The 27,805-nt window shown below is 62.3% G+C and overlaps 2 protein-coding genes across 28 annotated transcripts; one reads left to right on the top strand and one right to left on the bottom strand.

Annotated features, from left to right (window-relative positions):
* Window positions 1-693: 693 nt before the first annotated feature.
* On the bottom strand, window positions 694-9,916 carry TMC8 (transmembrane channel like 8). 11 transcript variants are annotated; one of them, XM_057501753.1, is made up of 17 exons: window positions 9,127-9,220; window positions 8,609-8,746; window positions 8,131-8,378; window positions 7,815-7,963; window positions 7,339-7,488; window positions 6,972-7,054; window positions 6,337-6,473; window positions 5,854-6,001; window positions 5,320-5,490; window positions 4,868-5,007; window positions 3,425-3,545; window positions 2,955-3,052; window positions 2,578-2,761; window positions 2,271-2,476; window positions 2,023-2,181; window positions 1,452-1,530; window positions 694-1,192 (listed from the first exon to the last, which is right to left on the bottom strand). In XM_057501753.1, the coding sequence occupies exons 3-17, from the start codon at window positions 8,289-8,291 to the stop codon at window positions 977-979; spliced, it is 2,202 nt and encodes a 733-aa protein (XP_057357736.1). In that variant the 5' UTR covers window positions 8,292-8,378; window positions 8,609-8,746; window positions 9,127-9,220; the 3' UTR covers window positions 694-976. The 11 variants fall into 11 exon arrangements, with proteins under 11 accessions (XP_057357736.1, XP_057357734.1, XP_036766289.2 ...); XM_057501751.1 differs by having other exon boundaries at window positions 8,616-8,746; XM_036910394.2 differs by lacking the exons at window positions 8,609-8,746; window positions 9,127-9,220 and adding an exon at window positions 9,734-9,916.
* A 481-nt stretch (window positions 9,917-10,397) lies between these two features.
* On the top strand, window positions 10,398-23,752 carry TMC6 (transmembrane channel like 6). Of its 17 annotated transcripts, none has more exons than XM_057501743.1 (22): window positions 10,398-10,733; window positions 11,195-11,292; window positions 12,453-12,564; window positions 12,677-12,816; window positions 12,980-13,054; window positions 13,384-13,542; window positions 14,030-14,135; window positions 14,262-14,355; window positions 14,588-14,845; window positions 15,119-15,309; window positions 15,922-16,066; window positions 16,654-16,827; window positions 17,259-17,413; window positions 17,507-17,588; window positions 17,697-17,794; window positions 18,482-18,577; window positions 18,887-18,962; window positions 19,687-19,820; window positions 19,949-20,125; window positions 20,200-20,278; window positions 22,681-22,748; window positions 23,447-23,752. In XM_057501743.1, exons 3-22 carry the CDS (start codon window positions 12,509-12,511, stop codon window positions 23,499-23,501), a joined length of 2,418 nt encoding a protein of 805 aa, XP_057357726.1. In that variant the 5' UTR covers window positions 10,398-10,733; window positions 11,195-11,292; window positions 12,453-12,508; the 3' UTR covers window positions 23,502-23,752. The 17 variants fall into 17 exon arrangements, 13 of the variants coding, with proteins under 13 accessions (XP_057357726.1, XP_057357722.1, XP_057357729.1 ...); XM_057501739.1 differs by having other exon boundaries at window positions 12,674-12,816; XM_057501740.1 differs by lacking the exon at window positions 10,398-10,733 and adding an exon at window positions 10,775-10,873 and having other exon boundaries at window positions 12,674-12,816.
* Window positions 23,753-27,805: the final 4,053 nt, after the last annotated feature.

The raw sequence follows: 27,805 nt of genomic DNA, 5'->3' as shown, positions 1-27,805 counted from the left end.
GACCATGGACCCTCTGTTTTTAAGACTCTCTAAGCCTGTAGGCCGCCGGGGTCCGAGTCAGGGCCAGGGTCAGGGTTGAGATGGGCCTCTGAGCCCCAGGCTGGTGCAGCGTGGCCCTGCAGCCAGCCTTCAACCTTCAGCCCTGCCCCTGACTCAAGTCACTTAACCTCTGTGGGTCCTAATGGGTCTCACATGGGACAGAGGATCACCAGGAGGTTATGTTGGGCCATGTGCTGTTGGAACACAGCCAGCAGGGGCGCAGGTTCCGCGTGACTGGCCAGGCCTGCTCTTCTGGCAGGAGGTCTTGAAGGTTTTATGAGGCTGCTCCCCACAGGAAACGATTTTTGAGCACTCCCAGTGGGTGTGTATTTATAAATTGCGATCATGGGCGACTATACGGATAGATGTGTGCACTACAAATCATTCAACAAAAATAGAAACTTTAAAGGACTGAGATGAAAATATAAATACAAGTTCCCTTTTCTTCTTGCTACTCTCTGGGTCCTAATGGGTCTCACCTGGTGTGTGCACCTGCTCTGGGAAGCCCTGCTGGGAGGCCCACGAGAGAGGGGTGGTGGCCATCAGGGGGCCAGAGCTTGAGGCAACGGGAGGTGGGGGGCCACAGGTCAGGCCCTGGGGGTGCCCCGGGTGGAGGCAGGTCAGTACTGGCAAGGAAAATACCCAACACAGCCGTCAAGGTCAGCAAACCGCTTTTTTTCCTCCGGTTGGCAAAGCCCTCCCAGCTCCCCCCTCCCCTCCCCGGGGCTCCTCTGTTGCCCTGCGCACGCAGAAATGCCACATATCAAAATAACAAATTGCTCCCCTTGCTTGTGCTCAGGGCTCAGACCCTGGGCGATGGCTCCGCTCTGAGCCCGCCGGTGTGAAATAAAACCTCAGCACTCCAAGACCTCCGAGTGCCGCTTGGTTCTGCCGTCGGTGATCCGGCCCAGGCTTTCCAGTATTTTCCGTGACAGTACTACAGCTCCGAGGCGCTGGGGAAGCGGAATCTACCGGCGGGATCCGAGGGGGAGGGTCCGGGCCTGGGGGAGCCTGGGCAGGGGAATCCGGGGCAGAAGGACCGCGGGCGAGAAGCGCGGCAGCGAGGGGACGCGGGCCCCGGAGAGCAGCCGGGGTCCGGCTCCGGCAGCAGCCGTGACAGGTCCTCCACCAGATGCCACTTCTCCCGGACCTGCTGCGCGGGAGCGGGCGGCGCACCCTGAGCAGCGCCTTCTCCCAGCCGCCAGCCCCGCGGAGGCTCCTCGCCATGAAGGTCCGGGACGCGTCCGCAACCCAGGCCCACCCTCCGGTCCAGCCTGAGGCCGTGTTCCTTCGGCCGGGCCCGGGGCCGTTCCGTCCCCCACCCTCCCCGGTTTCCCCCCTGCCTGGGCCCACAGTCCCCGGCAGGGTCTGGCCTGCAGCCCGCGCCCCATTCCAGCCCCACCGACACTCACCCACACCAGCTGCTTCCGGAGCCCCTGGATGGCCCTTGCGTTGGCCCGGGACTGGGAGATGCACACGGTCAGGACAAGGCTTTGGGCAGACGGGGAACCGCGGTCAGTCACCCCTCAGACGGCACGTGCCTCCCCCTGCTTCCTCCCTCCCCACCCCAGTCTATTAAAAACTGCCTCCTGGGGTCCTCCCTCTGCCTGAGTTGGTTGGCAGACTCCCCTTTTTCTCTCCCCTCCTTCCCCCCACAGGTCGTTGAGACTCTCTCTCTAAATGGCAACAAGATAATCGACTCTTTCAGGTTTCCGGTGTGCTTGCCCCAGCAACTGTTTCCCAGGGGTCAGTCATGTAAGGGGCTTGCTTTACAGGTGAGGCCCAGAGGCCGAGGTGCCCAGGGGCACAGGAGGAGCCCCCAGGCCACCCGCCTCGGGCCCACGCTCCATCCCCTGGGACCTTGCCCCTCTCAGCTATCCTTGTCTGGCACCCAGACCCAGTGAGCCTGGCTGGGGGCATTCATGGAAGGACTCCCCGCTTCCAGGTGCACCCTCCCCTGGCCCCTGCTGCCCTGAGAGGCACCTGAGCAGGATGAGGAGGGGGAAGCTGAAGGCGTGGGATCCCAGGTAGTGGAGGGCACGCTGGCCAGGGGGTGGGAGCCAGAGGGCCATCAGCTCTGGGACCACCTGCCAGGGGGCCGAGTAGTTGGCAAAGAGGCCGCAGTTCCAGGAAGAGTGGATGCTGGGGAGGGATGACCAGAGAGGGGCTGGTGTCAGGCCCTGGGTGAGCAGCTGCCTGCTCGCCAGGCTCTGCCCCTCTGCTCCCCTCACCTGCTGACCACATAGCCCAGGGGCACGGTGGCCAGGAGCAGGCCCAGGACAAGCACCAGCTGGAAGAAGAAGGTGGAGCTGGAGGCCCGGAATCGCCGAGGGGACGCCCTCGAGTTCCTCAGGAGGGTGTACTGGGGAGCAGGGACAGCAGGCGCGGTTAGCCCAGCTTGCGGACCCCCAGGAGTCTGACGCCCCCGGAAGCGACACTGGGGTGGCAGACGCAGGGTGTGAGCCCCGCTCTGCTGACAGGGGTGAGAGGAGCCCACCCAGCACACTCCCTGCTCCCCACCAGCCCGTGGGCCCCCACCTTCTTGATGTAGAAGGTGAGGAAGATGAAGATGCTGTTGAGCAGAGGCAGCAGGGGGCAGTAGAAGAGGCCCATCCAGGTGACCGTCTGCCCTGCCACAATGTCCAGCACGTTCTTGGGGACGAGGAACTCCTCCCGGTCCAGCCAGGCCCAGAGCCGGCCGGAGAGCCGCTCCACCAGCAGCCTGCGGGAGGGGCGTTTCCAGGCACCACCACCCACGAGAAGCGAGTGGACCCCAGTGGTCGTGGCCCTGGACCACCGCTCATTCATGTGGACACACTTGTGTAGAACTGCTCACCCCTGGCCGTGGCCACTGGCCATCCCCACACACGCCCGGGTCACCCCCATTCTCCTGGTGGTGTCCCCACACGGCTCACCTCCTAGGCAGGCTGACGAGGAAGGCCGCGGCCACCGTGAGGAGGAAGTTGAAGAGGCTGAGCTTGTACAGTTCCTCCCCGACCGAGTTCTCCCAGCACTGGTGCAGAGGGAGGGCCTGTCACCGCCCAGGGTCCCTGGCTGCCCCTCACCCGCTTGCTGGGGGGTCTCTGTGGTATAGGAGCTTTGCCTGGAGTCTGGTATGGTTGCTATGGTAAAACCCAGGCCTTGAGGATAAGATTCAGCCAGGGAAACCCCACGGCCAGCCCGGAGCATAGCGCTCTGTGAATGCCCGCCACCCTCCCGCCTCCCCACCTCCCCACCTCCCCACCCCGGAAGTGTGCTACTGTCTGGGCAGCTCTGCTCACAGCCTCTCACAAAGGGGAGACCCACAGAGGGACAAGGAGATCAGAGAGGTGGGGCTTTGTGGAGAAGGACAGGAGGGACAGGCCCTGATGGAGCCGCCAGCCACCTGGTAGTCACAGGCGTAGCTGTAGGACTCACAGCTGGTCCTGTTTCTGCCGATGCACAGCACAGTCTGGCCCAGTGAGAAGGAGAACATGCCCAGGCTGGCCAGCTTCAGCACCACGCACCTGAGAGGGCGGGACTGTGTCAGAGGAGGGGCCCAGTTGTTACATGGGCACATTTGACCCAGGTTACTGGCGTAACTGACGGCAGCGTGAGATCATGTCTCTCCTGGGCCCAGCCCCCTCTACATTCAGAGCCCAGCCTGCTGTCTGTGGCAAAGTTTACCCAGAATCTCAGTCTCCAGATGATTCCCAGAAGGATTGCTTTTGCATTAGTTTGGGTAACACTGTGCAGTCCACCGTCCTCTCCCCACACCTAGCTTGGAGACTCACAGGCGTCTGTGGGCCTTTAATATCCTACTGCAGGTGAGATCTCCCTTTCTTCCACTGACAGTTAATACCCCAGCCCACTTACACTGTCTCATTTATCACAAACACGTGCAGGCATGCTCCTGAACAAGGAGCATCGGGACCATACAGGTGAGCTGCCCTAACCCCAAGCCACTGCATGTGTCCGGTGTCCAAGCGTGCACGTCCAAGGCTGACACGTACAGTGGTTCTTCTGTTGAGGGAAGCTGGGAAGCAGGGAAGGGCAGGGGCTTATTTTTGTCTTTCATCCTCTTGAGCATTTTAAGTTTTTTTACTGTGTGTGTGCTATTGCCTATTCCAAAAATAAAGTTTCAAAACCAAACACAGTCCACCTTGGAGGAGAGCTGACCAGGCTCCAGACAGCTTCTGTGCCAGGGAAACAGAAGGGAAAGCGGGGCGGGGTGGCAGATGGAGACAAAAGCTGGGAGCTCAGGTGGGGTTTGAACAGGGGCTTTGGGTCCAAGGTAGGACCCGAGCCCTGAGAAGGGAGACAGAGCGGAGCGTGGGGGCAGGAGCCTGTGTCTGAACCTGCACCCAGCAGGCAGGGTGGGCTTGTCCTTGGCAGAGGCCCTTAGCCCCTGAGAACCTCAACTTCCTCAGCCATCAAATGGGGATGAGGATGGTCCCAACTTCAGAGGTCATGTGAGGGTTGTCAAGGTAAGGGGTGTAAACCCTCGGGGCACACATGGGGGCCACGTGCATCCTGTGCTCCCGGCTTTCCTAAGTGTGTGAAGATGATTTCCAACACCCTCTGGCAAAACAGTCATGGGCCCCCAGGAATGGCCGGCGCATGGTCCAGACTGCTGGCTGTTTTTGGAAGACTGGACTGGAGACTCTGAGACTGGGGTCCAGGAGGCCATGTGCTCTGAGAGTGCCCACCTGCCCTCGCTTGCTCGGGACCCATGGTGCCAGGAGTTCACCAAGGCGAGCAGCAGGACACAGCCTCCTATTGTGCCCGGGGCCTCCTTGCCTTCCCGGCTGCATGCTGTCCCACCTGTCACCCCAGGGGTGGCACTCACCACATAAGGGTGAGGTTGATCTCAGTGTTGGGAGGGTAGTTCTCCAGCTGGACAAGGAAGACAAACAACAGGGGACCCAGAAAGTTGACCAGAGAGATGACCCCAGGGGGCAGGTACTGGAGTAGCACAAACAGGGACTCCTGTGGGGAAAAGCAGGTAAGGGGGTGCCCATGGGCTGGAGGGCCCCCAATACACCCCCATCCCCATGACCCCCTCGAGCATAACTCTGGTGCAGGCCAGGCACCTGGAAGCCCACAGACTATTCCCAGGAGCAACACGGAGGAGGGATGGGGGGATATCCACAGGTAGAGCCAGTCTGACCTGGACGTACCCTTGGGCGAATTGCTTTAACCTCTCAGGGCCTCAGTTTCCTCATATGCAAAGTGGGACCATACCGACTCCCCCCACAGTTCTGGCCAGGATTAAATGAATGCCTGTCATTCTCCTGGTACCTCTTTGTTATCCTGTGAGTACTTGGTGGCCCAGAAGATGGCGCTGATGGCCCCAGCCACCAGAATCCCGATGAGGATGTTGACACGAGCGTAGGTGAGCAGGTGGCAGGCTCTCTGGGCCCGGGTCTGCTGCTGTGCCAGCAGGAGGCGATGCCCCTCCTCTAGCTCCACCTGCCAGGGGGCAAGGCAGAGGCAGATGGGGTCAGCGGGGGGTGGGGGTGGGGGTGGAAGGGGAGGTGCCTGGGCCAGGGTCAGGGTGTGTGGGGAGACCAGCCTCCAGGATCTGGGCAGGGCTGGAGTGACACTGGGGCAGGGACAGGTGGAGGAACAGTGGCTGGTTTTGTCTAGACAACCCCTTCCTTCACCATGAGGGTGAGTGCCCACAGTCAAACAGCAGCCCAGTCCCACCTCCTGCTGCAACACCCAATGGGTATGTGTGTGCACTCAGCACACACATGCACTCAGTCACACATGTGCTCACATTCATACTGGCACATTCACACATCTCACACTCAAGCATGGTCTTGAACACACCTTGAATTCATTGCTGATCTCATGCTTCTTGATGGTGGCTGCTTCCTGCCCCCGGATGCAGAAATCCCAGGAAGAGAAGACCTTGGCACTGAGAGGTGACCTATAGTCCTGGCCCAGGAACAGCTTCTGCGGCAGCCCCTTCACCATCCTGGAGGGGAGAGGAGGCCAGGACTGGTGGAGGAGGGGCACCTCCCGCCCGCTGCCAGCCTCAGCCCTGGCTGGGCTCTAGGTCTGGGGTGGGAAGCCCCTGGAAGCCCCAGGTGCAGGCTTTGGCCTCCACCTGGGGGTTGGGGTGGATATGGGGTGGTGGCTCCTACTCCTGAGGCCTGCAGCTGGGGACACAGAGTTCAGACCCTGGAACACCAATGAGCCTTGTTAAACAGGGGCCAGGACCTTCTTGCCAACTTGGGGGGTACCATGCCAAGAGAGGGGTAATCAGGGAAGATCTCTTGAAAAGAGGTGGAGGTAGGGGTGCCCTTTTACCGCCACAGGGTCCCACAGAAGCAGAGGAGCAGGCAGGCCAGCGGGCTCAGGAGGTAGGCCAGGCGGATGCTGTACGCAGCGCTGCTCTCGGGCCCCGCCCGGTACGTGCCATAGAAGAGATAGGTGTTGTTGAAGGCCTGTGGGCATCAGAGGCGACACCTGAGCTTCAGTCCATGCCAGGCCTCGTGCCAAGTACTTCTCACATGGGGACTCATTCATTCACAAAATGCCATCCGGTAGGGAGTCAGTGAACCCCCACTTTACAGAGTCTCAGAGGGCATTAGGTAACTTGCCCAAGGCCACACAGCTCTGAGGAAGGCACAGGACCAGGACACAGAGCCCCACACGGCAACCACTCAGTGGCTTCCGGGAATGAGGGAGGGCTGGCGTTTATCCTGGAGGCCTGGAGAGTTCTGCGGCCCTTGCACCCTTGCCCAGCTGGGCTCTGAGGGCACGTACAGTGGCCTCAGTGTCTCTCTCGCCCATCACTGACCCAGCCAGCCTGTCTGTAAGACTGACCACCTACAAGCCACAATGTCCTAGGGGTGGGGGTCTTAGACTGGGGTCTCATGAGGCCAGTCAGTTCCCCAGGACTCCCAGCCCCCCAATCCATAGCCAAGACAGAGCCCACTTACCCTGCCGGTCAAAACATTCCAGAGTCGAGTGTGCAACTGGGGATCACCACTGTGGGGCTGGTGGCCGCCAGGGCACTGGAAGGCTGTGTCAAGCAGGGAGAGGGGCCGATGGGGAAGGGCTCCTGCCACACAGGTGAGGCTGTTCCCCTGCAGGCTCCCGGGCCACAACCCCCCCCCCCCAGCAGGACACTGGGGATGAGTCAGGAGGCATGCCATGCAAAAGGCATGGTCAGGGAGAGTCCCAGGGCTGGGTCTAAGCAGGAGGATGCACAGGGTCGGGACACAGAGGGTCAGGGCTGTCCCAGCACTGAGCCCAGGGCTGCGGGTGGGCTGGGGGGCGTCCGTCCCTCGGGGGGAATTCACTCACTGAAGTTAAGGGCGGGGTCTGGGTCAGGGGGGCGGAGCCAGACCAGGGGCAGCAGGACGAAGCTGGTAGTCAGCAGCAGTGCCAGCAGGTTGAGCAGCAGCAGGAAGCGGAGGAAGGTGAAATAGGACTGGATTCCGGTGCCAAAGAGGCCTGTGGGGAGGACCCAAGTGGGCCTGGCTGAGAATCCGAGCGCGGTGGGATGTGAGGGTGGACCAACCCGAGGGATGTGGGGGACCAGCCTCTGGCGGACCTCGGTCCAGGAGGCCTCCCTAGCAGTACTTCCGAGAGCCACCAGGGGGTGCTGTCATCCACCAAGGTGCGCTCTCCGAACGGAGGTGGGGTGGCGGGTGTGAGGGCGGGGGCTGCTGGTCGGTGGGGCAGAGGGGGCAGCGGCAAGCAGGACGATGCTCGTCTCAGTCTATAAACTGGTCGTTGGACTCCAGAGAGGGGAGGAGGGACTGGGGTGCGGATCCTACCCCCGATCTCGTAGAGAGGCGCCTCCCAGAGCCCAAAGCCCCGGGCCAGCCTCTGTGCTGCCTCCCCCAGGCGCCGTCCCGCGGTCTGTCGCCTGCGCTGCCACCGCCGCCAGCAAGAAGTCTCCATCCCCTCGGGCTCCCGCAGCCGCCTGGGACGGGGTGGTGATGGGGGCGCCTTAGAGTCACTCGGTGCTCACCGGCCAGGCAGAGCAGCCCCACGGCTCGGAGGAATCTTCCCACGCCATCCGACAGGTGCATCCTTCCGGCGCCCCCCACAACCCCCACCGCCCGGGGCTCGCGGCCCTCGGGCACCCACCGGATGCAGCGCTTGTCCACCATGGCGTAGGGCAGTGCGCGCACCGGCACCCGGGAGGCGCACAGCCGCTCCATCTCCTGCTCCCACAGCACCTCGACTCCTGTCTCGGGGTCTGCCTCCCCCGGGGCCTGCCCCGACTGCACCGACCACTGCCGCAGCATCTCTGAGGTGGGGTTGATGTTGGGGGTGCGGTGCTGGCCCCAGGAGGGATGTGGGGCGCCTGTCGGGTGAGCCTCAAGGTGTTGGCTCTGGCGTGCCCAGAAATGAAGAGAAAGAATCCTTGGTGGAGGAGATCTGGACTCAGCTCCCATCCACACCTCAAAGCAACACATGGCCAGGGGCCTCAGTTTACATGTCTGTCAAATGGGGAGACAGGTCCAAATGGCATGGAAAAACGGGACTTTTACAGACAAAGCGACGGCCAGGTGTGGCCGCAGCTAAGCGCGGCGACCCAAGGCCTGCTCCGCCCCACCCCCACCTGCTACCTGCGGCCTTCGGGGGGGGTCACGTTTTGGCGAGGGACAATTCCCGCTCTCGTGCACGTGCTGGTTCGCCCACTGGGAAGACGTCGCTGACCCCGCCAGTCAGAGGACCCGGTGTCCTGCAGCACCCGGACCTGCTGGGACCCCTTCTGTCTTCTGTGGTCCAGCCCCAGCAGCCCCTTGGCCTCAATCTCCTCCACCCCCCTCGCGCGCTCTGCCTGCAACCGACGCTCCGCACCCAGCTCACCTGGGGAGCACCCGGGGGAGACCCCTCCTCAGGCAGGCTCCCGCCACGCCAGGCTGGCGGGGAGGGAGTCGCGGGGAGAGGTCACATGACAGGAACCCCGGCTCCGCGCCGTCTCCTCCCCCTCCCCCACCCCCCGCGGTTTCCTCCGCGCGGCGGCTGCCGCTGCCGCTCGCCCCGGCCCGCTCCCTTCCGGCCTGGGCGGCCGCCCTGGAGCCTTATCAGCCGGTCGCAAGCGGCCCGGCCCTGCCGGGAGAGCGCGACACTGACCTAGAAAGCGGGCCCCGTCACTTCGGGGGCTCGACGTCCAGAAGCCCTCGGCATTATTTCTCAACTTCCCGCCGCTGTCCCCAGCGTGGACGCCAAGGCCGGGCCCCGCGCCCGACCTATAGGAACCTGCTGCGCGCACGCCCCGCCCAGGCCAGATGTGTTAAAGTCCCCGGCCGTTCCCTCCGCCTGCGATCCCCCGGGGGGCCCCGCGGTCCTGCCCTTCCTCGTTGCTTCCTCTCCACCTTCTTCAGGGCCGGGTCATCCTGTATCTGGGCTCCAGGGGCCTTTCTGCCTCCCTGCCTGGCCCCTCCTGGTTTTCTAAGGCCCTCCTCTAGGCCAGGCCCAGAGCGGGCTCAGAGGGTGCAGGGAGTGTGGACAGACGGTGTTCAACCCATCAAGCCTCCCCTGAGGAGCTGATTTTCAAGTTGGGCCTGGGGTCATGCACGTGCCACACTGACGGAGAGTCGGTGTGCAGGGAGGCAGGGGTTGGGCAGGCCTGGGTCTCCATGAGGGGGTGCCTTGTGCCAAGATCCAGCTTGAGGTAACGCACCTGAGGTAACTGACCGCTGCAGGAAAACCCAACCCTGGCCCCTTTGAGCCGCATTACCTGTCTTCATGTGGGCATCCTGGCGTGCCCACCTGTTCTCCCTTCGGGGGGGGTGCCTCTCCTGCCTTTCTGCTTCCAACTCACTTGCACCCTGCCTGTCTTTAGAGGCTTCTCCCAACCAGGGGTGTCCCCCGTCACTTTTCTCAAATTCGTGGGGGCCTCTCCTCTGGCATTCTGCCAGGCTTCCTCTGCAGAGCGGCCCGGTGGACGAGATTCTCCCTGGCAGACGACGTCCTGGGGGCTGGTGGGCCCTCGGCCTCAGCGGCCTCCTCTGTGAACCGGGCTGTGGTGCCCCCTTCTCCGGCTTGTGGGGAGTAACAGAACACAGCGCTGGGAACGTGCACGCAGTGCTGGCCTCCTCAAGTCTCCCTTCCTCCCCAGCGGGACAACCGGAAGTCTGCCAGAACTCTTGCCTGATAAACGCCAGAAACCCACGCCCAGGCTGGGGGGCAGAGGGGGATAATCTGGGTTCCAGGTCAGTGTGGGAAAGCCATCTGCCGGGAGATTGCGCTGGAGGAAGGGTCACCCGACCTGCCGTCTCAGGCGCCCTGTCGGTGGGGCTTTGCAAGCACCGTGTGTATTTTGATAATCGCCCTCCAAAATGGGCAGGTCTGGAAATACTGTCCCCATTTGAAACTTGGGGAAACTGAGTCCCGCAGACAGTGGGGTCTTCAACCAGAGATTGGAATAGATCTCGATCGGCGTCTTCACCCTGCTTAGACCTCGGGGTGGGGGTGCTATGAGAAGTCAGAAGTTAGCAGGGTAAGGGCACCATTGCCCGAGGGCGCCATTAAGGGGGAGCAGGTCGCGCCCGCGGGTGAGCCGGCCACGTGACACCCAAGGCCCGCCACCACGTGGGCCGGACTGGGCGGTGCAGCTCCCTCTCGCCCCGCGGCCCCACCCCCGGTGGGGGAGCCCCGACTGCAGTTCCCGCGGCCCTTCACGGGGACAGGTGAGGGCTCGCCGGTGCGCAGGGCCCCTCCTCTTCGGCGTCTCCCAGGTAAGCGTCCCGGACCCGGGTGCTGGTCCGCGAGGGGCCGCAGTCCCGGGCTCGGGGTCGGCGCCCTCCACCTCCCAGGCTCCAGGGTTCCCCTGCAGAGGGGAGCTCGGCCCCCTCGAATTACTTGGGGCCTCCGAGCTGTGAGCTTCCTCCCGGGTTCCCCTGGATCTCCCGGGAGGGGCCTGGGAGGGGAGCCTGCAGCCCCCAGCACCCACCCCTCCCACCGGCAGCACTGGCAGGCCGGTGGAGGGCTGTTCCGGGGACTGGAGGCCCGGCTGCGAGCTGGGGAGGGGAGACTGGCGGGGTGGGGGTGGAGGAGCCCCAGGTACTGCTGCCGCCCCTGGGCTTGCGGCTTTTCCTGGGGAGCACCTGCTACCCCGAGGGCTCCTTGCCGGGGGTGGGGTGGGGTATTCCTGGAAACAGGCCCGGCTCTGACCCTCCCCATCTGGCTCATGGCTCAGGAGTGGCGCACCCCGGAAACTGGCTCGACCTGCCTGGGCCTGGGGTGGAGTTCCAGGCGCCGGCTCTCAGCTAGGCAGAAGTCCTGGGCAGTGCCTAGGTGAGCCCGTGCCCTGCTTCTGGCTGGAGCTTCCATGCACCTCTCACCTCCCTGCTACTCCCGCCCCTGCCCCCCCCTTAACTGTGGAGAGGCCTGTGTGTCTGAGCCTGGGAGGCTGTGTGTCCAGGGAGGGATTCCAGCCCTAGGACTGGATGTGGGTGCACTGCCAGCCTCCCCCTCCAGCTACATCCTGGCGTGAGGCCCACCTCTCTGCAGCTCTCCCTGTGCTGTGCTCCCACTGGAGGAAAGGGCAAGGGGCTTGGATTTTGTGGGGTGTGGGCTGAGAGACTGGACATCCCCAATTCTGCCAAATGAGGGCACCACCCTCCCCCGGGAGAGCCCCCACCCGAGGCAGCCTGCTGAGCTGAGCTCCCTGGGGGTGAGGCTGGTGGCAGGACAGACCAGGGCTGGGCCTGTGGTGCTGTTGCTGAGTCCTGGCAGAGTTGGCTTCTGGTTGGAGCTGGTTGCCCTGCCCCTCTCCCACACTGGTGGGCTGGGACGAGGCTGTCCTGGCTCGTTGTCCTGGGTGATGGCCACCCTCTGCTTGGACAAAGGAAGCTTGTGTAATGCCGAGCCCCCTCCCCCAGCCAGCTGCCCTGCCTGGGTGGCAGAATGTGGGGGAGTTGGTCTCTAGAGGGCTGCCTACCCTGCAGGGCCCAGCCTGCACAGTGACTGCTGGGTGAGGGTGCAGCGGAGGAGGCCACCTTTGCCTGGGGCTGGAGGCTGGTGGTGGGTGAGGGGCAGCTGCACTTCCCGGCAGAGGATGTGCTGTGGGGTTGCCAGGCAGGCACCGGAGGGCTCAGAGCTGCCCTGAGTGCAAGCTTTCTCCTTGGCTGCAGTGTCCCTGGGGGCTCAGAAAGGAGGGCTGCGTCCATGGGCAGCCCCCACCCCACGTTTCTTGGGGACTGGCGCCGTTGAGGAAACCGATGGGGACTGCCCAGACCTCACCCCCTCACTCCCTTCCTTCCTCTCTCTCCGTCCTTCTCCTCCCGATGGGGCTCCCCCTCAGGGCCTTCTGGCTTGAGGTTTACTTGGGTCCCTCACCTGACCATGTGTTTGGCTGAGGCTGGGAGCCGGGCGGGGGCTGAGGCAGGGCTGCGAGTGGCACTTGTCCCCAGGGCACCAGGCCTTGAAGGCCAACTTTGGCCCTCTCTCCTCAGATGGGTGACTCTGAACTGCCCTAGGACTGCGGACTGGCTGGGTGTGGGTCACAGACATGGCCCAGCCGCTGGCCTTTGACCTCAATATCCCCGAGACCCCGGAGGATCAGGGGTAAGTGCTCTGGGGCTGGGGGTTGGTGAGTTCCCTGGGGGTGAGGCTGGTGGCAGGACAGACCAGCTGCGGAGGTGAAGACTGGACCCCTTCCTCCCTCTCATCCCAGCAGCCAGGAGCCCAGCCCCTATGATGAGAGCGACGTGCACGACTCCTTCCACCAGATCATCCAGGAGCAGACCCAGTGGGCGGCCGCGCAGGCGCTGGAGCTGCAGCCGAGGGAGCCGGGCGCCGGAACCCAGGAGGCCTCAGGTGAGCCTGCCCGGCCCAGGCCCAGGTGCTGGGGTGGTGCGGGCTGGGCACTGAGCCTTCTCAACTTCCCAGGACATCCCTCCCTGCAGTCTGCTGGCCTAGGATGGGGGCGGGGGTAGATTGCTGGCTAGCGGACCTCTGGACAAGCCTTTCTGCTTCCTAGGCAGTGCCAAGGGTGCCCCTGTCCATAGCTCGGCCACACTCCGCATCTTGGCCAGCATGCCCAGTCGTACCATTGGTGAGTGGGACCCTTGACCCCGGCATTGACCCTGTTCCTGCACTGGGTGGGGGATTTGGGGCGGGGGTCTCTACCTCAGAGCCAGGCCCCTTCAGTTCCTGCTCTACCCGTCTGCTGCCCGAGGCCAAGCACAGCCCCACACAGCCTTGCTAGGTTCTAAAAACGACTCCTGAGTCGTCACAGGGATAAAAATAGGCTCTTGGGAACCCAGTGGTGCCCGAGGTCTCCTATGAAGGGACTTCTGGGTCCTGGGAAGCGGGGATGGTGTTCACATGAGGAGTGGGGGAACGAGAGCCGGCCGTGCCCGCCCTGACCAGCTGCCCCTGCAGGCCGCAGCCGGGGGGCCATCATCTCCCAGTACTACGGCCGCACGGTGAGGCTGCGGCGCAGGACGGGCCGGCCCCGGCTCGGGGGCTCAGGGCGCTCAGCCCGGCCCAGCCTCCGCCTGTACGACCTGGAGCTGGACTCGGCGACCCTCCAGGAGGAGGGTGAGTGAGCGAGGGCCGGAGCCCCGCTGGGGAGGAGTTAGGCTGGCTGGGGCGGGGGCCTGGGTGCAGCTGTGAGGTCCCTTTGCCAGGGGCTGGGGACTGTCTTGGTGTCCCAGTCACTGGAGCAGAGAAGCAGGGTCCTTACGGCGGCAAAGGGCCCAGGGCAGGCAGGAGCTCAGAAACATCTGGCCTGTGCCCTCCACCCCGTGGCATCTGTTGGGCACTCACAGACGCTGGCCTGGGCTTTGGGCTGTGGTGGTGGTAAGCAGCTTACTACTGCTTGCGCAGTGAGCCAGACGGGAACCAAATAAATGGATAAGCAGATGATTAAAGCTCAAATAAGGGCAACTGAGGGAAGGCACTGCAGGAGAGCATCACAAACTGGGTAGCCCAGAGGGACTCTGGGAGGCCAGCAGGGAGGTCCTGGCCACACGGGCTGGAGCGGGGACTGGGGAACTGACAGGACTCCCTCCTGCTGCTTCTGCAGAGAGGCAGATGCTCCTGGTGAGGGAGCTTCAAAGCCTGACAGTGACCCAGCGAGACCACATGCTCCGGGGGATGCCCTTGAGCCTGGCTGAGAAACGCTGCCTGCGGTCAGTGCCCACCTGCCTCGGGCAGCCCCGAGACCCACTTCCCCTTGGCGGAGGCTGCAGCGTGTGCCCCCGGGTGGGTGCTGGGCTTGTTGAGGGCCCAGGCCCTGACTCTGCCTCTGTCCCCAGAGAGAAGAGCCAGACCCCAAGGGGGAAGCGGAGGGGCTGGCGGGGCCATCGAGGGCTCGGCTGCTGGAGCTGGCTCCGGGACACCTGTGTCCTGGTAGGGGCCCCAGGGCAGGGCCGCCACCCTTTCCTCTGCTCCTGGGGTCTCTTAGCCTTCAGCCTCGCTCTGGTGCCCTGCATTCCCTGGCCTCCCTTCTGCAGCGCCCCTCATCTGCCCTCTGCTCCTCCAGGCCTGGGCATGGGGCTCCCGCTGGGCTGGCCCTGCCCCGTCCCGCGGCTCCCACAGAGGCCCCCTTGCTGCAGGTTCTTCCTTTCCACCGTCTCCGCAGGCCTTGCACAACCTGGGGCTCCGGCTGCTCTGGGGGCTGCACGCCCTGAGGCCGTGGCGCTACTCCCTGAAGCGGATCGGGGGCCAGTTCGGCTCCAGCGTGCTCTCCTACTTCCTCTTCCTCAAGACCCTGCTGGCCTTCAATGCCCTGCTGCTGCTGCCGCTGCTGGCCTTCATCGTGGGCGTGCAGGCTGCCTTCCCGCCCGCCCCCACGGGCCCTGGGCCTGCCTTCACGGGGCTGGAGCTTCTCACCGGCGGGGTGAGGGCTTGGTCGGCCTGGGGCGGGGCTCCTGTCCTCTGCCCTGCCCCTCCAGTCGTAGCTTCCCCCTCGGACCCCACCCTGCACTGTACTGGGACCCCAGGTGGGCCACAGCCAGCTCTCCTTCATGTCTGTCTGGTTCTGATTTCAGTGGGGCCTGGGCAGCCCCAGGATGGCTGTAGCCCTGTTGTCCACCTCTGTGGTCTCCTTGCTGCCCCTCCCCTGCCCCCACAGGTGGGTCAGGGCCCCTGATTCCGCCGGGCGTCCCCACAGGGCTCCTTCTCCCACACTGTCATGTACTACGGCTACTACAGGAATGCCACGCTGAACCAGCCCTGTGCCCCACTGCTGGATGGCAGCCAGTGCACCCCTGAGGCACACGGCCTGCCTTATAACATGCCCCTGGCCTACCTCTTCACTGTGGGCATGGTCTTCTTTATCACCTGCATCACCCTGGTGTACAGGTAATGTCCCTCCACCACAGGGCCCTGGGTCTGAGCACTTTGACCCACCTACTCATGCACCCAGAGGGCCTTCCTTTTCCTAATACGCACCCAGTTGTACCCCCACAAATAGTGGCTGTGCTCGCCTCAGTGTGGGAAGGTATATGAGTGTGGTGCCTCACCTGGTGGAAGTTGCCGTCTAGGGAAGCAGGCAGGGCAGTGAGGAGGCTGGGAACGTCCAGGAGTCTAGGGTTGTTTGCCCAGGTGTTAGGGGGCGTTGGAGGAGCCAGGCTGGCTTCCCTGAGGTTAAATAATCCCAGGCAGGCAGAAGCAGACTAAGGTCCTTAGAATCGGGACAGACAGTGCAAAGGTCCTGAGGTGAGCCAGCGTCTTCTGCAGCCATATTTGGGTGGGAGGCAGCCAGCTGGCCACATCTGTGGGGAGTGGAGCCTGACCTTCCTAGCCAGAGGTAGCTAGTGGTCACTGTACTGGACAGGGCTGACCCGGAGTGGCCGGCAGCCCATACCAGGAGGCCGAGCCCATGCTGGGGGCTCCTCTGAGTGGTGGGTTTCAGCTGCCCTCCTCTGGCCTCTGTGCCCCTTACCACCTGCCACCTGGCTCTGCTCCTCCCAGCATGTCGCGCTCTTTTGGGGAGAGCTACCGGGTGGGCAGCACCCTGGGGGTCCACGCCATCACTGTTTTCTGCTCCTGGGACTACAAGGTGACTCAGAAGTGGGCGTCCCGCCTCCAGCATGACAGCATCCGGACCCAGCTGAAGGTGAGCCGCGCAGCAGCCTGGTGGCGGCGGGGCGGGTCTGCTCTGGGTGCCCTCTCCCGCGAGTCCCCGTGTCCCCAGGTCCCCAGGAGGAAGAGGTCTGTGGGCTCCAGCTCCCGGCGGGCCACAGCAGTGTAGGGGTCAGAGCTGTTTTCTCCCTGAAGTACAGATGTTCAGTCCCTTGTCCAAAGCCACAGGGCTAGCAGGTGGCCAAGTTGGCTCTCGTGGAAAGTTCTCTGCGCCCCCTGGGGTTTCGTGCTACAGGATTTATGTTGGGAGTTCTTGGCTAATGGGCCTTCATCGCCCTCAGGGGGCTCCCACGGGGGCCTGGTGCCCTTCTCACCTCGGGGTTCCTGGTCCATCCCCCACACGGCAGGGGGACGCTCTGGTGGCAGGGCTGGGGAGGGGGGAGGCCTGTGGGGGATGTGGGTGCAGGGCTCAGACGGCACCTGGGGGTTCAGCCTGGAGGCCAAGCCCTGTCTCTCTGCCTGGTGATGGGCCCCCAGGCGGGGGTGGCAACCCCTGGGTCCCTCCCAGCCTCCCCATGTGCCCACTGTGTGACCTGCATCGTCTGTGCAGTTGAGTGACAGGCTCACTGCCACTTGCAGGAGCTGCTGGCTGAGTGGCAGCTGCGGCAGGGCCCCCGGAGCGCGTGCGGGCGGCTGCGGCAGGTGGCTGTGCTGGTGCTCGTGTGGCTGCTGTGTCTCGGAACCACGCTGGGCTGTGCCGTGGCCGTCTACGCCTTCTCTGAGCTTCTGACCCAGGTGCAAGTGCGAGAGGGAGTGGGTTGCCCGGAGTGCCGGCCGCGGGGCCGACTCCTGCCTCACTGGAGTGCGTCCTCGGTGATGGCCAGGTGCCTGCTGGGAAGTCAGCTGGGGCTCCCACACCGCCCACCTGGGTCTGGGGCCCAGTCCCCTGCGCCCCTGAGCCCCACTCCCTCCGACGCCGTCCTTACCCCACCTCAGTCTGTTTCACGCTCTCCCCTATTTTCTCTCCTTTTGTTGTCTTGTCTTTTTGGTTTCTGTTTTTGTTTTTCTTACACTTGTGCTCCTGCCCCTTCCTGTGTGGTTTGAACCAGAGGCCTGTGGGGGTATTCTGGGGGGTTACAGCCTGCCGGTTCCAGGCACCCCCACCCCCACCCTTTGACCAGCCCTGTTGATGGGGCGCCTGCGTGACAGCTGCCCCCCCACCCCAGCAGAGCCCCGTGTCGGCTGAGCGGGAGGGGGCCCTGCTGGCCCTGCCCCTGGTGGTCTGCCTTCTCAACCTGGGGGCCCCCTACCTATTCCGTGGCCTGGCCGCCCTGGAGCGGCACGACTCCCCGGGGCTGGAGGTGTACGTGGCCATCTGCAGGTGTGTGGCTGGTGGGGCGGGAGGGGCTCCCTGGGATCCCTCCTTCTGTCTCCCAGGCACCCCTCCCTCAGCCTCAGCCCCCCACCTCCACAGGAACCTCATCCTCAAGATGGTCATCCTGGGGATCCTCTGCTATCACTGGCTGGGCCGCAGGGTGGGCGCCCTGAAGGACCAGGTGAGGGCAGCCTGGGCCAGGTGGGGGCAGAGGGGGTGGCCGGCCCTCAGTCCCACACGCCAGCCGTCACCTGGCCGTGCCTGTCCCTGGCCGGGTCTCCTGTTGCAGTGCTGGGAGAATTTCGTGGGCCAGGAGCTATACCGGCTCACGGTGGTGGACTTCCTCTTCATGCTGCTGGACACGCTGTTTGGGGAGCTGCTGTGGAGGTGAGACCTTGTGCGCGCCGGCCTCTGCGCGCGCGCCGGGCCCCTGGGCTTCCCCACCTGAGCTGGGCTCAGAGCGTCCTCACCTGTGTGGCAGGGAGGGCCTCAGGCTTCTCAGAAGCAGGACCTGACCTCCACGATCTGGGCCACAAATCCCCACCCACCACGGCTGTTTTGTGAGATCGTTAAGCTGAGAAGAACACCCACAAGACAGGATGTGACCTTTTCTAGATCTGAGAGGGAGAAGGGTTCTGAAATGATGCGTGTAGTACGGCCCCAGCCTCACACAGATGAGAGGGCGGGAGAGTGGAGGGGCGCTTCCCAAAGGCCACAGGCACCCGCTGTGGCTGCTCGCATCACAGGTGTTGTTGATTTACCTTTTTTGAGCTTTCTTTAAGAACATATGAATTTAGTCATAGTTAAAAAATAAGATCTTTAAAAAGTAGTGAAGCGTTTGATGCTGATGGCACCTGTTTACACGGGCCGAGTCTGTGCTGGTGGCAAGGGCCGGATGGAGCCGGCTGCGGTGGGAGCCCCTCGGGTGGGGACCCCAGGCTGCTGGCTTCCTTGACATACCCAAGGTGGGGAGCGCAGGGATGTCACCTGGCTGGGGTGCTGGCCTTCGGGTTGGGGGCTAGGGTTGGTCTTTGGACCGGCCCCCCAAGTAACCCTCAGGGGGTCCTCTGCCAGGCTCATCTCTGAGAAGAAGTTTAAGAGGAGGGGCAAGCCTGAGTTTGACATTGCCCGGAATGTTCTGGATCTGATTTATGGGCAGACCCTGACCTGGTGCGTGGCTTCCACTCGCTTCCCACTGCCCAGCCCTGGGGGAGGGCTGAGCCCCTTGCCCCCTCAGGACCTCAGCAGGGCCCATCCTGGATGGAGATTTTGGGGGTGATGTGGGCCCTGACCTCTAGCCTCCTAGGGATGCAGTCTGTGGCCACTCATCCCCTCCCCGGGGGCCCGAACCCAGCCTGGCCTTGGGGGGAGGGCATGGGCGGCTTGTTGCGACCCTGAGCCAGGCCATTCCAGCCCTGGGGAGTAGCATAGGGACCACGAGCTCCGCCTGTGCGCTGCAGCACACCCCCATCTCCTCAGGCTGGGGGTCCTGTTCTCACCCCTCCTCCCTGCTGTGCAGTTAATCAAGCTGCTGTTCCTCTTCTATGTCAAGAAGGTACCGGTGCTGGACCCCCAGGAGGGCGGTGAGGCAAGGGGGCGCGCTGGGCCCGCAGACACGGGGCCCTGGGGCTTTAGACCCTCACCAGAGGAGGCGGGACTGGGGCCAGGGCCACCCTCTAGGGTCAGTCCTGGGGACCAGCTGCCCCTCCCTTGGCATCATTGCCCTCGGCAGGCTGGACGCTCCTGGGGGCCCTGGCCTTACCGGGTGCCCACGTGTGGGGCCAGTGCTTGGGGCCAGGCAGCTGGGAGATGTTCTGAGCCTCAGGCCTTCCTGGGCCATGGGGAGCAGTCCTGGTCCCCTGTCCTCAGGAGGGGGTGTGCTCAGTGGCTGGGAGCCAGGTTGTTCTCTCTGGTCCTCTACTTCCTGTCTGTGCCACGTGGACAGACTAGTGGGGCTGTGGGAGGGGATGCTTCTGAGGTGTCGGGCACAGGGCCTGGCCCAGTCAGTGGCAGTGACTGTCAGCATCCACTCTTCCGCATACGAGGAGCCCTGGTCAGGTAGCCCCACGCGCCTCAGTGTCCCCTCTGTGACCCGGGAGCGGGGCCCAGCTGGCTCCTTCTAGCCCACGCACGCAGGTTCTGAGTGTGTCTGCCCCCTTCTGCCAGGGCCGCCCGAGTCCCACGCGGGGGTGGGGTGGTGGGGCCCTGCCCTGCCCTGGGCGGGGGGGGTGGGGTGGGGGGGCAGCAGGGCGGCGGCAGAGCGCAGCCTTTGTCCCCAGACCAGCCTGCTGGCCAACTGCCGGGCGCCCCGCAGGCCCTGGCTGGCTTCCCGCATGAGCACCGTCTTCGTCTCGCTGCTCTGCTTCCCCTCCTTCCTGGGTGCCGCCATCTTCCTCTGCTACGCCATCTGGCAGTGAGTGGGCACTGGCACGGGGGGGTGTGTGTTGTCCTGGTTCGGGGGGGCGCCGCCAGGCGGGGCTTTGGGTGGGGTGGAGGTTGCCTTTGCCCAGGCTGGGGGTTCAAGCTGCCCTCTGCCCTTAGGGTGAAGCCCTCAAGCACCTGCGGCCCCTTCCGGGGCCTGGACACCATGTACGAGGCGGGCAAGTTGTGGGTGCGCCGCCTGGAGAAGGCGGGCCCCAGGGTCTCCTGGCTGCCGTGGGTCCACCAGCACCTGGTGGAGAATACCTTCCTCACCTACCTGGCGTCAGCCCTGCTGCTGTGAGTACAGGGGGCAGGGGGTCCTCCCCGCCGGCTCCCGTGCAGGGCCCGGCCCGACCGCCCGCCTCCCTCAGGGCCGTCATCTACCTCAACATCCAGGTGGTGAAGGGCCAGCGGAAGGTCATCTGCCTCCTCAAGGAGCACATCAGCAATGTGAGTGCCACCTCCCACTTCCACCCTCGGGGCACCCGCTAGCCGTGGCCTGGGCCGGTGAAAGCGTTTGCCAAACAGGCTGCACCCATCAATCGGCGAAGTCTGTACCCGGTGGGGATGCGGATGCGTGGCCAGTGGGCTCCCGGGCGGTGAAGACCCTGCCGGGGCGAGGCCCCAGTGGAGCGCATGCCGGCCCCAAGCCCAAGCACGGCATCTTGGGGTGTGTGGCCCTGCGGTGCAGTCCCCCTAGGGAGCTCTGACATACTGGAACCTGGTGTCTGGACGCCCGCAGGGACCCTGTTCAGTGCCCGCAGTTTACAGAATGGAGTGAAGTCAAAATTGGCTCGGGATTCAGGACGTTTTACTAAGCCTCCCATCATGCTGAGAACAAGTTACTGTCGCGCCGGGTCTGGGTCCCTGGGGTTGGCGCATTCCTGGGCAGGGCAAGTGCTTCCTCGGAGCAGGACCCTGGCCTTACCCCAGCCCTGTCCTGCCCGGTCCCGGCTGGCTGGCTGGGGCTCGGACCTCCTCACCCCCAGGGCTCCATCATTTTTACCTCGTTTTCTCTTTTTCCTCTTGCTCCTGCAGTTCGCACTGTGTGCTGAATGCTGAGCCGCCTTGGGGGCCGGCTGTGCCCGAGGGCCCCCGGGCACCCCCACAGGGACCCGGCCACAGCTCTCCCCCAGCTGTACCTCCCGGTGGACCGCTGCCTTAGAGAGGCCTTGCGGGCTGGGTGCAGGGTGTCAGCCCGGGCAGGACGGGGCTGGGGTGCAGCAAGCGTGGGACCTGCTGCTGGCTGATTGGGGCGGGGTCAGCTCTCCTCAGGCAGGAAAATCCCTAAGGACAGCTCCCCCTTTTTATGGGGTTATGAGTAATGCAGTACAAGTTATCCTGTCTCCCTTTCACAATGGTGAAATGTGCCTTGCCAAGAACCCAGGGAGCAGAGCTCAAGCCGGGCATTTTGGCTGAGGAGGTTGCCCTGGAAGCAGGTTTTTGCCAACTGGCTCTCGCCCTGCTGTGTGGTGCTTCAGGGGTGTGGGTGGGGTGGTGGGTGTATACAAGCATCGGGAGAATTCCAGCTCCCTGCGCCATTTCTCTGGGAACCGACAGGCTGTTTTCCAGGTGGGCTCTTGCTACAGATGGTGCCCACCCACGGCTGAGCCCTGCCCCAGATCCGAGTCCTTGGGGCTGCAGGTCTCAGCTCAGCCAGCTCCTGGGTGGCTTTCGCTAGCTGGGCAGGGAGGCGCTTGGGGGCACAGCCCTCTGTACCCACCTACAGCCCAGGGAGGTCACTTAAGGAGGCCCTTCCCTGCAGACAGTCTGAGACACCCTCCTGGGCAAGCCGCGGTCGCAGGTGCGCAGGACACATCCTGACAGTCGCTCTGCTCTCTCTGTGACGACTCACTGCAGGGAATCCAGTCTGGCCCCGGGATTGACAGTCGCCCAAATCCACCTGGTGGTTATGTGCACCGGTTACTAGGCTCACCGCTTTGTGTGCTTTTCACACTCAGTTGTTGAAGGAGCCCTGGGTCGGCCAGTACCACCCTCAGAAGCATCCTCATCCTAATCTTGGCAGCTGTGAATATGCCATGTTAGGTGGCAAAGGGGGATTAGGGTTGCAGGTGGAATTAAAGTTGGCAGCCAGCTGCCCTAGAGATGGGGAGGTATCCTGGACCGTCTGGGTGGCACTGTGTGATCGCGGGTCCTTCCAAGTGGAGGAGGGAGGCGGGAGAGTCAGTGTCGAGGGTCGTGCTGGGAGAAAGACTCGAGGCCACCACCGGCTCTGAGGATGGGAAGGGCTGCGAGCCAAGGGACACAGGCCTCCAGACGGTGGGACAGGCAAGGAAAGATGCTCCCCCAGAAGGGACCAGCCTGTGGATACCTTGGTTTTAGCTCAGTGAGACCTTATTTTGGACTTCTGACCACCAGAACTGAAAGATGGATTTGTGTTGTTTTAGAGCCACTAAGTTTGTGATAATTGGTTAGAGCCACAAAACAAACCAATATAAGCCTGTGATGCAGACATTTTTATCCCCCTTTTACAGATGGTGACTCGGGTTAGATAGAAGGTAACTTGTCTAAGGCAGAGTTAATAAGCGGCAGGGCAGGTTTTAAATTGAGTCAGGCTGGCTATGTGGCCCTCCCTGTGTGGCTTATTACATTTCTCTTTTTACTTTGGCCACTAGGAAGCTCAAGTCTATCCAATCACCTATCTACCTACCTACCCATCTCTCTATCATCTTTTTATCTATATGCCACTCCCTGGCTCCCTTATCCTTGTTTGGTGCCTCTTTCCTATGATGTCGGATATTCCTTGTGAGCTCCCCCAAATGCAGCCTGGAACAGGACAGTTCTGGACGGATGGGCCATTTCTCTCACCCTTTGCGTTCTGGCTTTTCTAGGAGGGGGAAGACAAAATCTTCTTAATCAACAAACTTCACTCTGTCTACGAGAGGAAGGAGAGGAGCCGGTGAGGGGCCTTGGCGGGGCGCTCTGTAGAGTGTGGTGCGGAGGGGGGCCAGGAGCTGGACAGGGCGGCCTCTTGAGACATCTCGTGGAGCTGGGGGTGGGAGGGAGGGAAGCTCTGGGAACCCCCCGGCCCGCTTTCCCCACCTTTTCTCCTTAGATGGATGGGGCATTTGAGGGATGGGCAAAGTTAAGTTTGGTGAGAAAGGGAAAAACAGAACTGTGTGCAGGGGTGGGGTGGAGCTGGGGTCCGTCACACCCCTCCCCTCCCTCCCTCTCCCCTTTGTAGCAGGTGCCAGCCTGGCTGGCTTCCCTGGGAAATGCCCCCAGGATGCCGCCACCTCCCTTAGTTGCTCCTGGTGAGGCCGGGGCTGCTTCCTGTGGCCTCTTCTCACCCTTCATGGCAGTTACCTGTGGTTAAGCCCAGGGGATTCCAGCATCTCCCCGCTGCCATGGCAGACACACACACACGCCTGGCCTCTGACCCAGCCAGGTGGGCAGGTCCCAAGGCCCTGGGGCTCCTCCGACAAGACCCCCTGTGGTGAAGGCGCGCCTCACCAGCGGCGCGCCTCACCAGCCCCTCGCCTCTCTGGGGGCCTGGGTGCAGGGCTGCAGGGCCAGCTGTTGGGATCTTCAGCCTCCCTCGGGGCCACGCACTGCCCCAGGCCACAGCAGCCCCTCGCTGACTTCCCTTCCCCACAGGGCTGGGAGAACCCAGGAGGCCATGAAGCTCGTGGACGATCGTGAGGCCTTCTAGGATGGTGAAGGGCCAGCAGCCCTGTGTCTGCCCACCAGCATGCTCTGCGCCCCCTCCCCCTGTTCCGGCAGCCCTGCAGGCACAGGCGGTGGCCCGAGACCACGCATCCCCTTTAGGTGACCCCACTGGGGCAAAGCATCTGTCTGAGGTTGGAGCTGGAGTTTGGGCAAGTGGGGCTGAGGCACCCCTGGTGGACTGGGGTGCCACCTTCCTGGGACTCTATTTATTCTGATTAAACATGTTTTACAGAATGGGCTTGCCTCTAGGGAGTCTGTGCTCACACCCAGTCCTGTCTGGTGGGTGCAGGCCCACAGCCTGCCTCCTGCCTGTGGATGGCCTCCAGGCGAGGTCGGGGGGGCCTCCCCCCTGCACGTGCTGCCCCTTCCTCCTGCCTCTGGCTTCCTGCCACACCAGGGCTGTGTCCTCCTTTGGCACTGAGCACAGGGCTCTGTCTGCCGGCTGAGCCCCATGTGACGGGTGGCCCACGCCATGGCCTGAGATGCTGCCCCAACCTGCCAGTGCCTGGGGTGGGGACGGGCTTGCCCCTGTGTGGGGGGCCAGGCTGGCAAGAGCCACTGGCATGTATGTGTCCAGGACAACAGAGCCACCAGCGGTGCTGCTCTGAGGTCCCTGGGGGGAGAAGTTAGCAAGGAACCGTGAGGAGCCTGCCAGGCGAAGGGGCAGCAAGCACCAAGGCCTGGGGCAAGGGGTGTCTGCTGCCTGTGTCTGGTCGGGGAGACCCTGGACCACCGGTCTTAGTCTGAGGAGCCCGTGGGTGTGGAGAGGAGGGGACTGAGCTGGCACTGTCATCAGAGTCCCAGTGTCCTGACGTCCACAGGAGCGCAGGAATGGGCCGGGGGCGGGAGGGGACAGGACCAGAGAGTGGAGATGGGCGCACTGGGCCTCATCGCAAAGGCAAACATGAAAGAGCAAAGCTCAGGTCCGGTGAGGCAGTTGGGGGGCCAGGTCAGACCCACAGGGCAGATGCCAGAAGCACTGCAATCCCCAGCACCCCATACTCACCCAAGCTGTGGGGGACCCTGTGCTTGGCGGGCGTCCAAGGGCAGATGCCACCACTGATGTGGTCCTGGAGGCTCTCCGGTGTTAATCTGACTTGGGTGGACGTGGGTGGGGTTGGCACCCTCAGCGCCTCATAGGCCAGGATTCCTAGGCTGGTGGTGGCCGATTCCAGCCAGGTGCTGCCCAGGGACCTCTGCCGGTAGCAGGCATGGATCCCAGGTGGCACCTCTTCTGGGCAGAGTGTGGCTGGGGGGGCAGTCCAGAAAGCACAAGACTGACCTGGGCTCGTGGGCCAGACCCCCCCAGATGCCTCCGTAGCCCTGGGTGCCCTCTGAATGGACAAAGACAGACCCCTTCCAGTTTGGCCTGGCAAACCACCATGATTTACAGCACCTGTGTCCCCTGCCTCACAGCAACCGTGAGGTCAGGACAGGCCACTTGAGACTAACAAGTGAAAGGCCCACCCAGGCTACTACGTGTCTAACACTTACAATTAGTGGACTTTGAGATAATCCCCAATAGTGTGGGGGGCCTCACCCACTCAGCTGAAGGACCTTTATCACAAAACCGAGGTTTTTCCAGAGAAACTGACTCAAGACGGTAGCATCAACTCCTGCCTGAGGCCGCAGCTGCCAGCGTGGCCCCAGATTCGACGTGACAGCCTGCGGCCGTGCGAGCCACTCCTTGCCGTGTGCATCCGTTCCCTGCTGGTGCCCTTTCTGGCCCCGTGTCCCCCAGCGGGAACGCTTGGTCACGCTCCTTCCACGATGAGGCCATGTGGGGCTGAGTGACGGTCAGGGCGTCAGACGGGCCTGGATTCTGACCCTAACAGCTGATGGCCTTGGGCACGTTCTGCAGCTGTGCCCAGCCCAGTTCCTTACCTCGTGGGGCTCAGCTCCGACATGGTGCTTAGCGCCATGCCTGGCACCTTTAAAATAAAAATTCTGGCTACGATTGTGAGGCGAGACCAACCAGCCTCTCAGAAACATCCATCCCAGTGGATGGGAGGGCTGGTAGTAAGACTTCGGCCTGATGGCGGGATTCACCTGTGCCAATGCTCCTTGACCGTGGCTGCTCCCCGGAAGCGACTTTTAAATCTCTGGCACCTGCGGCCCCACGGCAGAGCTTCTGGCTGATTTGTTTGGGATGTGTTCTGGCACTGGGATTTTTAAGTTTCCAGATAATTCTCATATGCGGCCAGGGTCCAGAAGCACCGCTCTGTGCTTCATCCGGCATCCGAGCTCTCGTGCCCAGAGCGGTACTGCCCTCTTTGGGGGTGTTTGGAAGTGTGCTTCCGGTTCTGACCACGACTGGGGGCCAGACCGCGGGCCAAGGCCTGCTGCACAGGCTGTCCGGACACAGCCCCACACAAGCAGAGCTTGTCAACAGTTTCCACTGAGAAACCTCTGTGCAGAGCTGGTAAACTAGCATCATGCTTCCATCCTGATTCCTATTTAGGTCTTCCTTCATCCATTCCGAATGTGCTATTCCTGCAAAGAATCATCACGAAATGGCTTGTCTCTGCTTCCCCTCTCTTCAGTGGCCATGTGTTCAGCTCCTTTCTAGTCTTCACCTTGCTGGAATCGGTGTTTGCCACAGCAACTTCTTCCAGCACCCCCTCCGGTCAAACAGCCCTTTCTTTGCACAGCGTGCTTGCCCTGCTGAGTGCCCTGCCTCCGTTCTCTGCCATCCTCCCATGGTGTTGCCAGAACAATTTAGAGTGCAGCTCTGAACTTATATGCTCTTTATTCCGGACACCCAGCCTTCTTTTTACAAGAAGGTACCAGGCTCGCCAGGACCACCCCTGACACTGGTCTCCTGGATCTCAGATTATACCGTGCCCCCCCGTCAAAATCCCACTTGGCCTCCCTGGCCCAGGGCAATGTTGCCTCCGTGAAGCCAGCCGCACCCTACAGACGCTCTGGAGGTTGAGCCTGTCCTCCCAGGAGACAGGTGGTGGCAGCCGGCTCCGTGGTGACTAGGAACCCACAGGCACCGGGCAGATGTGTGGCCGAGGTCCGGCTGACGGCGATGCCACCTCCAGGCCCGTGCCCGGCACAGGACGTCTGGCGCATCCTGACCTGAGTGCTAGTCCTCTCGCTTTGTTTCCTCCCCCGATCACGACCCATTCGGTGTTTTCTCCCTCAACTTGCAGAGGTAGGTGGGAGCCAGCTCACCACCTCGCCCTGGTGGCCAACTCGGGTCTTGTGTTCACCGTGGATTGACTCGGGGCCGAGATGGACACACTCCTGCCAGCAGCCTCTCAGCTGGAGCTAGACGACATTCTGACTCATCTTCGGGAGGCCATGCTGCTGAGGAAGTGGAAGCAGGGACACAGAATCACTGAACGCCACGGTGGGCGCTCTGGGTGGCCTGATGACAAACCCAAGTGTCTGATTTCTAACCGCCACGGGACATAATGGGAGAACACCCCCGCTTTGCCCGGCACTGTAAATTCCACTATGCTTGTACAAAATGTGGTATAAACTGTTAGTGACGGCTGTTTTACAAACAAATAAGTGACTAAAAATGTCTAGGTAGGAAACACAAATGACCTTTATAACTTTCTTCTCTCCAAATTCTTCTGATGCCTAAACTGGGTCACAGGTTGAGTGAGCAGGGGCTCTAAGCAGACGGCCCCGGGCCACATCCCTGCTGTCCAGGAGCTAATGCGCTCTACTGCACCTCTTGATGATTAGGGATAAGATTTCAATGTGAACTGCAAAACCACAACTGATAAATTATATGCCAAGCAACTGAAATTTGGAATTTATCTTATTACATATGTAAACTCTAAGGATATCATAAAAAAAGACAGGGAATTTGAGACATACAGCAGGACAACTCTCCTGATACACAGAAAGTGAAAATTGGTGATACCTGTCTTCGAAAAATAAAAAACAAATTTATTTGAACAGCCAAGAAAAAAATTGCCATTTATTAAGATTCAACAAAGCGTTGTACTTTTGAAAGCAACTTTTCGGTGCATGTTCTTCAACAATCATCACATTCTATGAGGAAAAACATTAAAAGCCACAAACTTGTTTTTTTAATCTCAAGAGTTACAGACATCTTTAATTCAAAATAAAAAGTCAAAAACAAAAACAAACCCCAACAAAAAACAAAAACAGAGTCTTTACTTCCCTCTCCAATTTTAAAATCTCAGGAGTTTTCCTACAACTCAACGCTAAATGGCAGCACGGGAAGCCGTATTTCTGGTGCATGCACGCACACACATATATTTGATATACATATAGAGGTATATATATACATCAAATATACAG

Source organism: Manis pentadactyla, chromosome 4 (assembly GCF_030020395.1).
Source record: "Manis pentadactyla isolate mManPen7 chromosome 4, mManPen7.hap1, whole genome shotgun sequence".
Lineage (NCBI taxonomy): Eukaryota > Metazoa > Chordata > Mammalia > Pholidota > Manidae > Manis > Manis pentadactyla.
This window is presented reverse-complemented; position numbering and strand designations above follow the sequence as displayed.